Genomic DNA, 14,397 nt, shown 5'->3' on the forward strand with positions numbered 1-14,397 from the left:
GGTGTAAGAGCTGACTTTCTGTATACAATTTATTCATGTCTTACTCCAAGTACCATATCGCTCACACAATATCGACATCCTGACATTTTTTTCCGTAAAATGAGACAATGAAGGTCATGGATGCTTTGTTAAAAAATGTAAGGGTTTGGATTATTAAACTAAACAACACAAACTATTTCAGCTCATTTTGTGTAGAGGGACTTTGCGTGTATTTACCCTGGTGGTCTGTACAAACTCCTCACAGGAGACTGGTTCATCTTCTGGGAGAACACACAGAGCAGATCTGCTCATCTCCTGCAGCACTGCATCTATCCTGAACTCCACCAGGTCGTTCACTCTGTCCATCAGCAGCTCCAGGTCCACTGGATGAGACACAAGAGGATTAGAGACTGAGACAAACACAGACAGACAGAAATGGAATGAAAGGAGAAGGCAGGGAGTGTGTGTGTGTGCGTGCGTGTGTGTGTGTGTGTGAGTGAGAGAGAGAGAGATGGGGAAAGAGGGGAGGTGACTATAAACCAGTAAAGAACTTAAACCTGACACAATGTGTACAGAAGAACAGAATGTATAAATCTATCACAACACGAACATTTACATGTTTTAACACATATGAATGATAAATCAATGCAAACAACACATGCTGATCTACAGGAATGTTACCTACCTAAAGCCTTGTCAATGCGGTGAAGGTACTTGTCTACATTCAATGATGTCCAGTTGAGAGAGGTCAAACCCGGCTGTATAGCTTCATCCACCTGTCAATGCAATCATGTGTGGTGATGGACACTGCACAGTTACAGCTGAATCATGAAATCTTCTGGCTAATTCTGGAGACAAATGTGGTAGATTTGCATATTCAGGGAAACGGGGGAAAGAAAAGAAAAGAAAACTGAAACATCGGCTTTTGTAGATGCAGAGAGCAATTCTGTAAAATTCTAAAGAAAGGTTTTTGAAGAGAGCACTTTTTAATCCACTTCTAAAATAACAATGAAGTAATAAAAAAAAAATAGATGTGAGATGTTTCATCAGTTTCCAATTACAATTGTATGATTAATGGGAAAAAAGAAATAAAAGAAAGTCAGAAACTAGAAATACCTCATGGTGGTGGGATGGTTCCATAATGAGTGTGTGTCATGGTGACCCTGACCTTTGACGACCAGTGCTTTTTTTTTAAGGACATTTTTGAGCCTCAGTAGACTTTTGTGTGATATCTAAGAAATTTCTTCACAGTGTTCTGGAGATGTTGTGATCTTATGAGGTAGCACTGACCTTTGACCACTGATCCTCCAAAATTTGGAGTTTTTTGAGTCCCAGTGGAAGTTTGAGCCAAATTTTAAAAATTAAAAAAAAAACTCCCTAAAAGTTTTCTGTATTAAGAATTGGAGAAAATATCGCTTCCAATTGAGGAACCAGTGTCCTTTGTCTTTGAACACCAAAATCTTTTCACTTCCTCCTTGAGCTCAAGGATGAATTACTTTTATATTGTAGGTCCAATGAGAGTTGAGGAGAAACTCATTTGTGCCTCTGTCTCCATTCTCACTAGCACTCAAGTCACTGCACCAAGTAGCAGCATCCTCTAAATTGCACTATATCATCAAATGCCAATTGTTTTTTTCCCTTTAATTTCACTATCTAAACCAACCGCCACAAAAATGTAGGCTGTTGCACCCAGAGGTCATAGCTGATCAGTTCTGACATTGTAGCTTTTCCTGTTTGGAGCCCCAAACTATTCTATATTCAGTACATTCATAGATGTCATGAAATAAAATGAGCAGAAATATTTACATAAACTAAAAAAATAAAAGTCGAATACAATACAATATAAAAATATGATCTCAATCTAATTCATGTTTTTTATATACATTTATACTGCATTACATTTAGTTTTTAATTTATTTTTCCAAATAAAACCCAACATAAAACACGTCCAGATCACTTCTCACCTTGGCTACATGCGGCGTGGCCAGCTGCTCGAAAGCGTTCTGAATCTTTGACCGCACTCTGGTGTTCTCACTCAACATCAACTGGAAAGAGATGAGCAAACATTCCCTTATTCACTCATACCAGACAACAATCATTGGTCTTTGGTAGTGCTCCAAGCATTGCTTCTGAATTGAATCACACATCTATTTTACATCTGTGACTATTTTATGGCTCCAAAGGAAAAGGGTGTAGACACTGGCCTGGTCATTGTGGGTGTGTGTGTGCGTGTGTATGTGAGTGAGTGAGTGTGCGTATCTACCTTTAACTTGTTATAGTTCTTCTGGAGGGTATCCTGTTTTTGCTGCAGGAGAGCAGCAAAAGGTGGGGTCTCCAAATGTAACCTGGTCATCAAGTTGGCCTCCCTGATCTGGGTCAAAATCTCTGGGTCAAAGTTGACATATAGCTCTCTTGTCTCTGGAGATCTGACCAGCAAAGAGGCCTGTAGGCCCACCCTGGCCTTCTCCACCTGCAATTAGGGGAGAACAGAGATGTCCATATTTTATTTAGGTACATCTGAAATGCTCTCCAATCACTGTCCTCTGTCCTACCTGCTTCATCCAGTTGTGATGGTGAAGCATCTCGAACTCTAGCAGGACCCTCGCCACCTTGTTGTAATTCCTGATGATCCTCTTGGCTTCTGGTGTGGAAAGAACCCCTGGATGCTGAACAAAGAAAACAACAAGTCACAGGATAAAGTGGTACCGTTTGGTTTGCTAGATTATATTCTACTAACACTACTGTTAAAAATAGAAGTAACACGGAGCAGCTTCAATTTCTTCCTTTTCTTCAATTTGTTGCAGGGAGGAATATTTTCGATACTACCTGCTGGAAGAGGTCCATGGGACCCTGGATCCTGGTGTACAGCTGTTGAGCCCACATGATCTGGCCCGACACTGGGGGCAGGTCCCGATCGATGGGGGGATTCAGCTTCTGCTTCGAGTAGATATGGGCAACCATCTCAATATCGCGGCCATAGTTCTGGAGAATAAGCTGGTACTTCTCATCGATGCCAAGGTCAGGGATGCCTAGTCTGTTGTTCATTAACATAGATATATTAGGTGAATAATAGCAAATAAAATGATGAAAGTGATTTGTGAGGGGGATAAACTGTTCTAACAATAAAGGTCTCGGATGTAACAAACAACATTAATGATGGGCTTGTAATCGTAAACACTGCACAAGTGCATGAGGTGTAAAAACATGATGAACGGGGAACTACCTTTCAAACTTTTTCAGCACATTTAAAGCTCTTTCTGTGTTTTGAATTTTTTCAAAGGTGCAATCCATAAAGTTCTTCAGCTGCTCCTGGAACCACACCCCCCCCCCAAAAAAAATTCAACATTAACATGGAATTTGTACAAAGAAATGACAAAAAATCCAGCGACAACAAATGGCTTTAATGTGTTGTACCTCATGTAAATCCCACAGAGTGTCAACCTGAGGAGAGCCCTCATCCATCATAACAACTGAACACACTTGTTGTGTGTGCAGGGTTGTTCATAATACGGTGCAGTGAACTAGAGACAAAAAAATGTAACCCACTTACATGGAGCTCAGAGGTGCCTTTGCAGAATTCCTCATAGTCTAAATCAAAATCAGTTCTTCTCTGGTCCAGAATGCTGTAATTTTTTTTCTTCATGTTCTGCACAATAGCCTGTCACACAAACGTGTACATGCACAAATGAAAAAGACAATTTACTGCAATAAAAACTAGGCCAGTTGGTCAAAGAAACTGAATTATGCTTTAATTCAGTTTCTTTGACCAACTATTTTCCAGATTGTAAATTGATATTACGCAGCGACGTTTAACTTGTATCAGTCAGCTGATGAACTCCCAGGTGACAGTAGCGTTGAAAAAAAAAAAATCAAAGAATCCAACAAAGTGCATAATCACAGTGTAAATAAAAAAAACACTACAGAGCTGCAACTCATAATTATTTTTTATCATAATAAATAAGAAGATTATTTTCAGGATTGATCGTATAGTCTGAAAAATGTCACGTTAATTTGAAAATGGTCATCACAATTTCCCAGAGCCCAAAGAGTTCTGACCGTTTCTTTCGACCATCAAACATTCCAAAATGCTACTACGTTATAAATGGGGAAAAAAAGAAACAAACGCTCTTATTTAAGTCTGGATCAAGATAATGTGGTAAATGTTTGCTTGAACAAATACTGTAACGATTGAGCGGTTATTGCAATAGCTGCAGATTATTTTTCTTTTGATGGATTTATTGATTGATCGATTCATAGTTGCAGCTCTGTGGTCAGCAGGAGAGCTACACACACAATGTATTTCGATCCTGTTCAGTCTGCTTATCTTGGCTGTGAAAGGACTGATGGGAACTGAACAGCATGCAAACCCTTGCTATTAAATTCCTGTGAACATCATACAGTATCTCACAGGAACAACTGATATGCTGGTTCCATGCGTCATGCTGTTAGTATTGTCTTGTTGTTATGTCGTGAGCATTTTTCACATCCATGTTCTTTAACGTAGCCTGATGTCTTCCATGACAATGAGAAGAAGATGGTGAGAAATTACCTCCCATTTTCCATGCATGTCTGTGGTCTGTACATTCATGGAAGCAGACACAAACAAAAAGCTCACATTACTGAGAAGAAAATTTCTACACAACAACTTCAAGTAGTCCAGCTCATTATTTTGTAGGATTTGGAAACCATGTGAAAAAAACAAACCAAAATAACGTTCCTCATTAATAAAAGCAAATTCACTTCTAGAGTTTCACTGCCTTTTGATTAGTTCGATTTATCTCAGGTTTCGATTCTGTAAATAAAAAAAAAAAGTAAGCTCCTTTTGACTTTCAGTAAACTGTATGTTGAAGACATAAACTGAAAGAAAGTACCCCCTAGTATACCTAGTGCCAAAGCGTGGCCAATACCACGTCCTGTCTACAAGCCCCTTTAGTCTGTTCCTTCGTGCAAAATTGAAATATTGTCAGGTTTCACCTCCATACAGAAAACACAATTCAATGTGTGCCCTCTTATTGCTGCTTGCAGCTTCAATTTCAGCCAGATACCAAAGCTCACCTTGATGGCAGTATCTCATCAGTTACTGGAATGTCCTGTGATATTGAAATATCCTCACATGATATCCAAGCATATACTCACTTGAAATCTGGTGGCCACAGTCTCCAGTCCCTCTATCTTTGAGTCCTGAAGGACAGAGTATGTGGAGATGGTGCTGAACATGTCCAGGATCTTGTGGAGTCGTCGCTGGAATGTGTCAAACTTCCCAAAAAAGTATGTCTCGCTAAAGTCAAACTGTCTCTCTGTGGGAGTCTGCGCCAGCTTTTCCTTGGTCTTGTGGAAATAATATTGGTACTCCTGGATGGCAAAGCATGGAAGAAGTTAGAGTTTGTTTTTTTTGGTCCATTAATCATATCAGGGTAGTGCTTCTTAGTCTACATAAAGCGTGAAAACATTTTTGGTGAAAAACTGTAAACACATGACTGTTAAATCCTATAAAAAGAAATAAATAAACTTCACTATGATTCACAGATACCACATTTCTTAAGAATTGAAACTTAAAACTACGACAAATAATTAATTTACGTTACAAATAAAACGTGCGTCATGGTGCCAAAAGGTACCTGATTCAGTTGGATGGCAGCACGGATTTTTTCTGTGACAACATGTTGAGGCTGGTCCCATATTGAATTACAGCCATTATTGGTGATGTAGTCCTTGGAGGCTGTGATCATCTGGTTCGTCACCTAAAAATGAAGTTATGGTTATATAAATATATCGTTTCAATAACTAAATATTCAAGCACATTATCCTGAGCTAAGATGCCAAAGGTGACAGCGCTATTTTGCTTTAGTGCTGTGCTACAGCCAGTGAGTCATGTAATATTTCATTTCATTCACGCCTTTCATTCATTAATTGACCTTGTGATTTTGTACACATGAATATTACAAGTAAAAATGTGTCCTTTGTGAAGGACTCCTGTTAATCAAGCTGGATTAATGTAATTATGCCCTTTAAAGAAAAGTTGCAGCGTATAATGGTTCAGTTTTATTCATCCATAGAAACACAAACATGTGAAAATGTTTCATTATCCAGGTTGTAGCGTAACAGCTTCATGATACTGCAAAGGCAACCATCCCCTCTCACCTTGATGAACAGTGATGTAATCTTCTCAGATGTGTTGTAGTAGCGAGAGATACTGTGAATCATCCTGATGGCGTTGATCAGACCTGGGATCGCAGCAACCATCGACACCTGGTGTGAAACAGGGACGGATGTGTCTTAAGTCACCTCAAAACATGAACGTGACCGTGATCGGTATTATGTCCTTCAAGTAAATAAACAATGTGTCTTACAGGGTCACTGTTATAAAGAGGGTCACAGAACTTCTCTAAGCTGTAGAGGTACTTGACATTGTCTTTGGCCTCATTGGCTGCAACAGTGATCCTTGCGTCCAGTTCCTTCCACAGCTAGAGTGAGGAAGAAAAAAAAACCTCAATGAACATGAAAATGTGCTAAAATGACAAATGGAAGTGTGGAAACAGTGAGACTGCACAAGTCACAACAATCAAATGATGTCCAACCTTGATGATTTTAGATTTAGCCATCAGCAGCACACCCAGGACAGCCCTGACTTCAGGGCTCTTAAGTTGGTCCAGAAGGTAGTTGAAGCGGGACATTTGTTTCTTCCAGTGGTCCAGTTCAGCCCGTGGACCCAGGTCATCGGCTTCCTTCCTTAGCTGGTCACTCTCCACTAGAACCTAGAGAACAGCGGTATTGGACTCATTCAAACGTCATTCGTTTATCCTTAGTCTCATATCTGATTTTATTGGAATAATTTTTCTTCCTTCTTGAATTATTTAAATGTAAATAGACTTGTGTCACAACTCATGAAGGAAATCACATTCTGAACATTGGCTGCTCTGTCTTCACGACATCTTGAACACATTTCCAGTCATGGAGACGGTCGACTTCAACTGATAACTGAAAACCTTGATCAAAATGTGATATTCTTATCACCTCCTACATTCTAGAAAATTTAACAACACTGCAGAACAATGAGAAGTTTCAAAAGAGTGAGACAATGTTTAGTGTTCTCTTACCTGTGGGATGTCTTACCTGCTCTATCTGTTGAATCCACTCTTTCATGCAGGCCTCCACCTTCTCTACAGTCTCCGAGCTGTTGGCTGCTGTCACGTAGTCTGATGGACCTTTCAGCATTCGCAGGTCAAGAGTGTCACACTCTTTTAAAGTAACCTACAGACAAGCCATGATTTGGTTTATTTTGCTACAGCGTGTATAGTTTTTGAACGTGTATGTGTGTTCCCTAAATATCCCTAAAATTCTGTCAGACAGTTCCACCGAACAGTTGTTAAAGCTGTTAGACTCGGTCTGAATGTGTGCCATTGTGTGCGTTTCCTACCTTCTCTTGCAGGCTCTCCTGTGCGCCGGCCAAAACGGACACAAAGTTTTCCAACGATGATATGAAGTCTTGTTTGACAGTCTGAGCCTGGGAACTGGCCAGCTCTCCCCAGCCGTGGTTCATCTTCCTCAGTGTAGGTATAAAGACTTCTGAGAGCAGCTGTTCCACACTTTTTAACAGACCCCCCTCTGTTGTGTCCAACATATTGAAATTTACATCCTGGATAAAGGCAGCGACACATATTTTACATTAAAACTTAACAGTTAACTGACCATTCTGTTTTTCCAAGCATGTACGTATCAGTAAGCCCTGCATCTCTATTTTGGTCTCCTCTAGCATCCATTACTGAACTAAACTCTACAACTTCAACAATTCAGCAACAATACATTCAGTCAGTGCTTATTTTAGGAGATGTGCCCCCACTGGAGAGAAGGTAAATTAGTCTGTGAACAAGAGTAAAAGTCTAAAAGATTGTCAGGAACATGCGCAAGGGTATTTTAAACTGAAGTAAAATTATCCATGGAAAATCTAAAATCATGCATTTTTTCCTCCCATTATTATTGCACCAATATGTTGTACAAACACACCAGGTTTTTGGCTCAGGCAAATGATCTTTTATATTTTTGCTTTAGGAGGTTACTCACTTAGTTCACTGAATAAAAAGTATCTCAGCGGCAGCTGGTGACTGTTCATGAAGGGAAAAACTCAACATGGCCCGTAAGAAGCAGATCATCATTCTGAAGGCGGTAATTTGTGCTGGTGTTAAACTGTACTGGGTGATATTGGGCAGTGTCCCCCATATTTTTTCAACCCTACTTCATATTAACAGTAAGGACAATGCAGTTCTTATAAACTGTCCTACTCTTGTACTTGACTTCATGATTTTTTTCCAAAGTGTCTGAAGAAAAGTGGGAAAAGACACGGATGTATTAATTTGCTGGTGTGTTTCCTCAATCAGATGCACAGATGTGCTGTTGTAACTTCTGACCACCAGTGACATCAGCACTGCAGGGCAGATGGTTTTACGTGGCTCATAGCCATCTAGAACACAGCAAAGATGTCCCTCCTTCCCCTCTAACTCTGAGTGTCAGTGAGTAAGCATTCCTTGTTCTCAATGGTGGTGATCAGTTTTCCTGCTGACAGCAGGTGATCAGTAGAAATCGATATCCAGGATGACCTGTGGTCCTACTGCCAGTCCTCCTGGAGCGGTGTCTTACTTAAAGCAAACTGTTTATCACATCGATGGGTTGAAAGAGTAATCGCCTCCAAAGGAAAAGGAATCCAATGTTCTTTGTCCTCACAAACTGTACTTGCCTGTCAATCAAATCTCCCATCTCTTTTAAAATGAAAGACTGCTATTTCTTCCCTACCTAAGATACAAGAAGTTTTATAAAGGGTTATTTCTAATGCATATAATCCATTCTAACATGTACCCATTGTGCGGTATGATTGGATGAAAATTGGAAACATTATGCAGCTCCTGATAGCTGTGGTGTAACCATGGCAACCATCAGTGAGACAACTGCACAGTCAGACCACAATAACCCTCAAAGTCATGACTTCTACATTTCCTTATACTGGTACAAAGGGACTCACTCTGTGTATGTTCTCAGAGGTGATAGCTTTAGAACTGTTGGCTCTGGTGAAAAAGACACACACTCCGGTAAGGGCCACATCCTTCCCGTCTGTCACAAACACTTTACACTTTACACCTCCAGGATGCTGAGCAGTAAGCTGGAAGGCTGTCGAGGCTGCTGCTGCTGCTGCTAGAACAAAGGATAAGATGTTAAAAACAGCACAATTTTGGCTTCTCTCTGCTATCTCAGCTCGAATGGAGGATTACACCATGGAGACAACTTCAAATAGGGAAAACAATATCTTGCAAACAATTAAGTAGCATCTACACAAACAGTAGAGGAAAATAAAACTTTTTACCTGCTTCTAGTTGCTCCATTTCTTGACAGTAAAACATGAGGTGTCGAAGCCCCTCAGCCACAAAAAACTGCTCCATGCGTTCAATCTGATAAAGTTAAGAAGAACATTGTCAGTACAGTCTTCATTCATTTAGCACATAAAGAAGAAACCAGTCTAACATGTCTTATAGGGTCATAAAATGGTGACAAATATATGCAAGCTGTGTTCAGTCTAAGTAACCGATAATCTGAAATAATCAATCTGACTGAATCAAATACTCGACACTCAAAAGAGTGTCCGGCAGTACTTACGGAGAAGGATGCAAACTCATAAAAAGGTTTCATAAAGGCTGGTCATTGTGCAGTCATTTCTTTCAAGTACCTGGTTCCCCTCCAGTACGGCATCTTCCACATCAGCTTTCTCCAGTCCCAGACAAGATGCCACAATACTGAGGATGTAGTCATGTCTGCCATCCAGCTGGGCTCTTTTAGCTTCTCGCTCCTCCTTTAACTTTTGCTAAACAAAAAAATCAAGGTAAAGAGAATTGTCAAAAAAATATATATATTGCCAGAAGATAAAGACAAGGTAGTTAGCTTTACCCCCCCCCCCCCATTACATTTTGTTCCTTGGGATTTTGACTCCTCTGACTTCTTTCCTTCATGATGCACCTTCGCAAGCAGGTAAGATTATGCCACAAAGCCCCTCTCTGTTTAGAGTGCAGGCCCTTGTGTTTGGACCCATGGCCACAAAAAAAAGGGAAGGGGAGCACTTTGCTGAATGTGAACAGAAATACAGGAGTGAAGGTTTCATTCCAGTCCTGCAACGGACTAGCAACATGTCAAGGGTGGATCACCTCTCACCCGGTGACAGCTGGAACAGGCTTCAGCAGTGTTTTGGCAGCAGTATAACATTTATAATAACAACAAACACTCCTGAGCATTCAAGGGAGCATGAAGAACTTTCAAATGTACGTCTTCATTTCCATCCTACTACTTTAGAGCTTGTACCCAAATCTGGTTGGATTGACTGAAGATCAACCCTGCTGTTCTACAACAGGCCGTGAAGTGTGTTTAGAGGGATGTGACAGTAAATTCAGACACAATGGGTTGCCAAGTTCTGCTGCTTAGTAACACAGGAACAACATCAGCTAATAAATTACATATAACCTGGTGTTGCATGGTGGGCCAGCTGTGGGGTGCATTCAGATTCTCTCATTTACCCTTTAGTCTGTCTGGAATGTAAACAGGGCTTGACAGGAAGACTTTTTGTCCCAGCACGACTTTAGTCAGGACAACTGTGAAAAGCTGCATCACAAAGAAAGCAGGAGACATCTGGTATGTTCAGACAATAACTGACAACTAAGATTAAAAACTGACTTTTTTTGCCAAAATAATAAAGTGACTCGGCTGCACGGTGGTGCAGTGGTCAGCACTGTCACCTCACAGCAAGAAGGTTCCGGATTTGAGCCCCGGCTCCATCAGGGGGTCTTTCTGTGTGTGTCTGCATGTTCTCCCTGTTCCTGTGTGGGTTCTCTCTGGTACTCCAGCTTCTTCCCACCGTCCAAAGACATCAAGAGGGGACGAGGCTGATTGATACTCTAAACTGACCGTAGGTGTGACTGTGAGTGTGAATGGTTGTTTGTCCGTATGTGTTGGCCCTGTGATGGACTGGCGACCTGTCCAGGGCGAACCCCGCCTCTCGCCCATAGACGCTGGGATAGACTTCAGCACCCCCGTGACCCTCAACAGGAATAAGCGGAAGGATGGATGGCTAAAGTGACTAAGTCTGTAGAAAACAGTGGTGCAAACCTGGTGCTGTTTCCTATGTGAGCACCTCAGATTGCAGTTTGAATCAGCCGGGAGGCAGATTTTGAGACACAGAATCCAGAAGTGACATGAAGCATTAATGAAGTGAGGGAAGCTGAATAACACATGAAAAAAAACATGAAAATAAGGGACATAGAGAACTGAGAGATAAGATAGATAGACACAGATAGACCCTCTTAAGACCAGTGTAAAATGTAAAAAAATGGTTTTGGTATGTTGGTCCATACACCACCCCTCACCCAATTTACATGACACCTGACCTGGAGGTTTTAGCATTATACTGTTCATAGACAGAGAGACCAGCACAGACACGGCTGGAAAGGAAGACAGAATTATTCTGCTGTAAAGTGTGCAAGAAATTAAAAAAAGGAGGTGATGAGAGGGAAAGAGAAGGAGGGAAATTAAAAGAGAGATAAAAAAGAAAAAACTTTATGGGAGTCAGAGCACTTGGACTGGACTTGGACACAAAGAGCAGTTAGACAATAATTAGCTGTCAGGGTGGTCAAGAGGCACATATTCATTCTTGTTAATTAGGGCCTGGGTTTCTAACAGATGCCAAGAAGTTTGGACAGAATGCAACCACGTAAACAGTGAGTGTCGACATAGTTAAAAACAACAACATTAGCCTAATAGCAGACTTACATACATGCAGGCTTGCACAGAGAAACAAGACTAACTCAGTTCTTAGGTGCCTCACTTTTTTTTTTGTTAAAAAAAAAAGCAGTACAGCATGGTAAAATTTACCAAGTGTGTATCAAAGAGATTCCAACACCTGCATGGTCATTGAGGCGCTGGCTGGCAAAATTCAACCTGAAGCACTGCTGAAACAATGGTGAGTATAATGAACTAATGCATCAGAGTGTGTGACCCCCCTCTATATCTTTTCAACATTTGCCCAGCAGCAACAATCTGCTCTCAGGAACAGAATAACACAGGTCACCCTGTCAGGTGGTCAGGATGGTTGCTAAGTGCTGCACAATTACAGGCTTGTACCTACGCACAGCTCAGCCAGCCAGATCACATCTGACCCCTGTCTTTATATCCTCAGTGTAGACAGACTTTGTAGTGATATCAGTGATCCAGGTGCGTGGACCTTGACTCAGGCAAGTATGAGAACAAAACCACAGCACCTGCACTTCAGGAACAAAAGAAGAAGAGGGAGAAAAAAGAACAAATATAGTAACCTTCATATTTGACTGAGAAACATTCTGTTGCAGGTTTTTATTCTCCTTCCAAAAACAGTTTACTTTTTTTTTAATTGACCACAGAACCCAATGAGTCACATCATCTTTTTTCAAGATGAACTCATCACATGAATGACAATCTTGTATTCCCTCAGCTCTGCTGACTGACGTTTACAGGTGAAGCAACTTTCCACCAGAGAGGGCAGCAAAACCCAACTATTCATACAAATAATTCTTAAAAGCAGTGGTTGTCAATCTGGGGTCATTTCTTGAGGTGCCAAAAGGTTTTGTGGTCTATCTAAGGGTCCCTCTAACAAGAAGGGTTGAAAAAAAATAACCGATTCAATTCTATTAATCAATTACAGGGTTGGTGCTTTTGCACCCCAGCACCTGAAGTCACATGTGTAGGAGGAGACTTTTCAGGCATTGACAAACTCTCACACACTGTCACACCTGAGGTGCAGGAGTAGGATATGACATTTTGGTCACATGCCTGTGAATCTTGTACTCCTTCACCTCTACCGATTGATGCTTACATGTGCAGCAAGGCACAGAGAGCAGTGTGATGAAGTTCAAGAAACTTATAACATCATTACTAAATGCAAGTGTGAGAGTGTGCAAGAGATTTCCTTACCTATCAATAATTACAGACATAAAAATGAACGCACTAAAAAACACAATTAATCGGGCCTTGCCACTGGACTGATGTGTTTGCTTACATTGTAATTAGAGTGTTACAAGGGCAGCAGTAAACACTGCTTCTGCACAAATGTAAAAGATCACATTCAGTGGTTCTGTAAAAAAATGTGCAAGGCAGACTAAAAACGTTGCTGGGCCCTGTTGTTACTATGGCCTGAAATCCTCCATAAGTTATATTTAGTTCTTTTTTTAATGTTTGCCTATAATGGGCAATAAACTGGACTGGACAAAACACAAACGCCCTCTATAAGAAGGGTCAAAGTCACCTCTATTTTCGGAGGCGGCTGAGGTCCTTCAACATCTGTCGGTCAATGCTGAGGATATTTTTTGAGTCTGTGGTGGCCAGCACCATCCTCTATGCTGTTGTGTGCTGGGGCAGCAGACTAAAGGTGAGGGACGCTGACAGTCTTAATAAACTTATCTGCAAAGCCAGCCATGTTGTAGGAGGGGAACTGGACTCTCTGACAGCAGTGTCAGGGAGGAGAATGTTGTCCAAGATTAGGACCATTTTGGACAACACTTCACACCCTCTCTATCACATGCTGGCCAGCAGTAAAAGTACTTTCAGCCAGAGACTCATACCCCCATGTTTGCACCACTGAGCACCGTAGGAAATCATTCCTACCAGTGGCTATCAAACTGTTTAACTCCTCCCTCTAAGATGCAGCCAATCCTATAAAGTTGTTTTTCTCGGTTAAATCGTGCAATACAAATATCCTGTTCAGTGTACAAATGTAAATATGTACAAAAGATACCTCCTTATATTCTTGATTTTCTATTTTTTTCTTTATCATATATTGCTTTTTACTGTCAAATGGAGCACTGCAATCCAACCATTTCCCGCAAGGGATTAATAAAGGGGGCTGCACGGTGGTGCAGTGGTCAGCACTGTGGCCTCACAGCAAGAAGGTTCCGGGTTCGAGTCCCGGCTCGGGCACGGGATCTTTCTGTGTGAGTCTCCATGTTCTCCCCGTGTCTGTGTGGGTTCTCTCTGGTACTCCAGCTTCCTCCCACAGTCCAAAAACATACAATTGGGGACGAGGCTGATTGATACTCTAAATTGACCGTAGGTGTGACTGTGAGTGTGAATGGTTGTCTGTCTCTTTGTGTTGGTCCTGTGATGGACTGGTGACCTGTCCAGGGTGAACCCAGCCTCTCGCTCGAAATCTGCTGGGATAGGCTCCAGCCCCCCCCCCCCCCGCGACCCTTAATGTGTAGGAATAAGCGGAAGATGACGATGGATGGATGGATGGATGGATGGATTAATAAAGGATTCCTGATACTGATTAATTAGGAAAAAAATGCTCAGAATGTAAAAAAAGTAAAAATGCTCATCAGGGCCAAAATGAGAATTATTTAGACTAATTCTCAGGGATAT

At 41.2% G+C, this 14,397-nt stretch overlaps 1 protein-coding gene across 3 annotated transcripts in view; it reads right to left on the bottom strand.

The window, feature by feature from the left end:
- Positions 1–14,397, bottom strand: part of dnah5 (dynein, axonemal, heavy chain 5) — a 118,451-nt gene that overhangs the window by 92,590 nt on the left and 11,464 nt on the right. Inside the window, exons 2-20 of one of the 3 annotated variants that reach the window (XM_086218915.1) lie at positions 9,692–9,826; positions 9,332–9,416; positions 8,993–9,156; positions 7,397–7,615; positions 7,093–7,230; positions 6,558–6,734; positions 6,330–6,443; positions 6,121–6,228; positions 5,598–5,720; positions 5,116–5,331; positions 4,529–4,555; positions 3,530–3,637; positions 3,203–3,288; positions 2,806–3,013; positions 2,532–2,645; positions 2,243–2,449; positions 1,944–2,024; positions 665–755; positions 217–362 (exon numbers count right to left, since the gene is read on the bottom strand). In XM_086218915.1, coding sequence (XP_086075041.1) covers positions 217–362; positions 665–755; positions 1,944–2,024; positions 2,243–2,449; positions 2,532–2,645; positions 2,806–3,013; positions 3,203–3,288; positions 3,530–3,637; positions 4,529–4,555; positions 5,116–5,331; positions 5,598–5,720; positions 6,121–6,228; positions 6,330–6,443; positions 6,558–6,734; positions 7,093–7,230; positions 7,397–7,615; positions 8,993–9,156; positions 9,332–9,416; positions 9,692–9,826 — 2,547 coding nt within the window. Of the gene's footprint in view, positions 1–216; positions 363–664; positions 756–1,943; positions 2,025–2,242; positions 2,450–2,531; positions 2,646–2,805; positions 3,014–3,202; positions 3,289–3,529; positions 3,638–4,528; positions 4,556–5,115; positions 5,332–5,597; positions 5,721–6,120; positions 6,229–6,329; positions 6,444–6,557; positions 6,735–7,092; positions 7,231–7,396; positions 7,616–8,992; positions 9,157–9,331; positions 9,417–9,691; positions 9,827–14,397 lie in introns of those variants that run through there. The other 2 variants (XM_086218913.1, XM_086218914.1) reach the window with 2 other exon arrangements.

The sequence above is a fragment of the Aulostomus chinensis genome, chromosome 11, assembly GCF_037954235.1.
Source record: "Aulostomus chinensis isolate RoL2024-O1b breed Wild chromosome 11, RoL_Achi_v1.0, whole genome shotgun sequence".
NCBI lineage: Eukaryota > Metazoa > Chordata > Actinopteri > Syngnathiformes > Aulostomidae > Aulostomus > Aulostomus chinensis.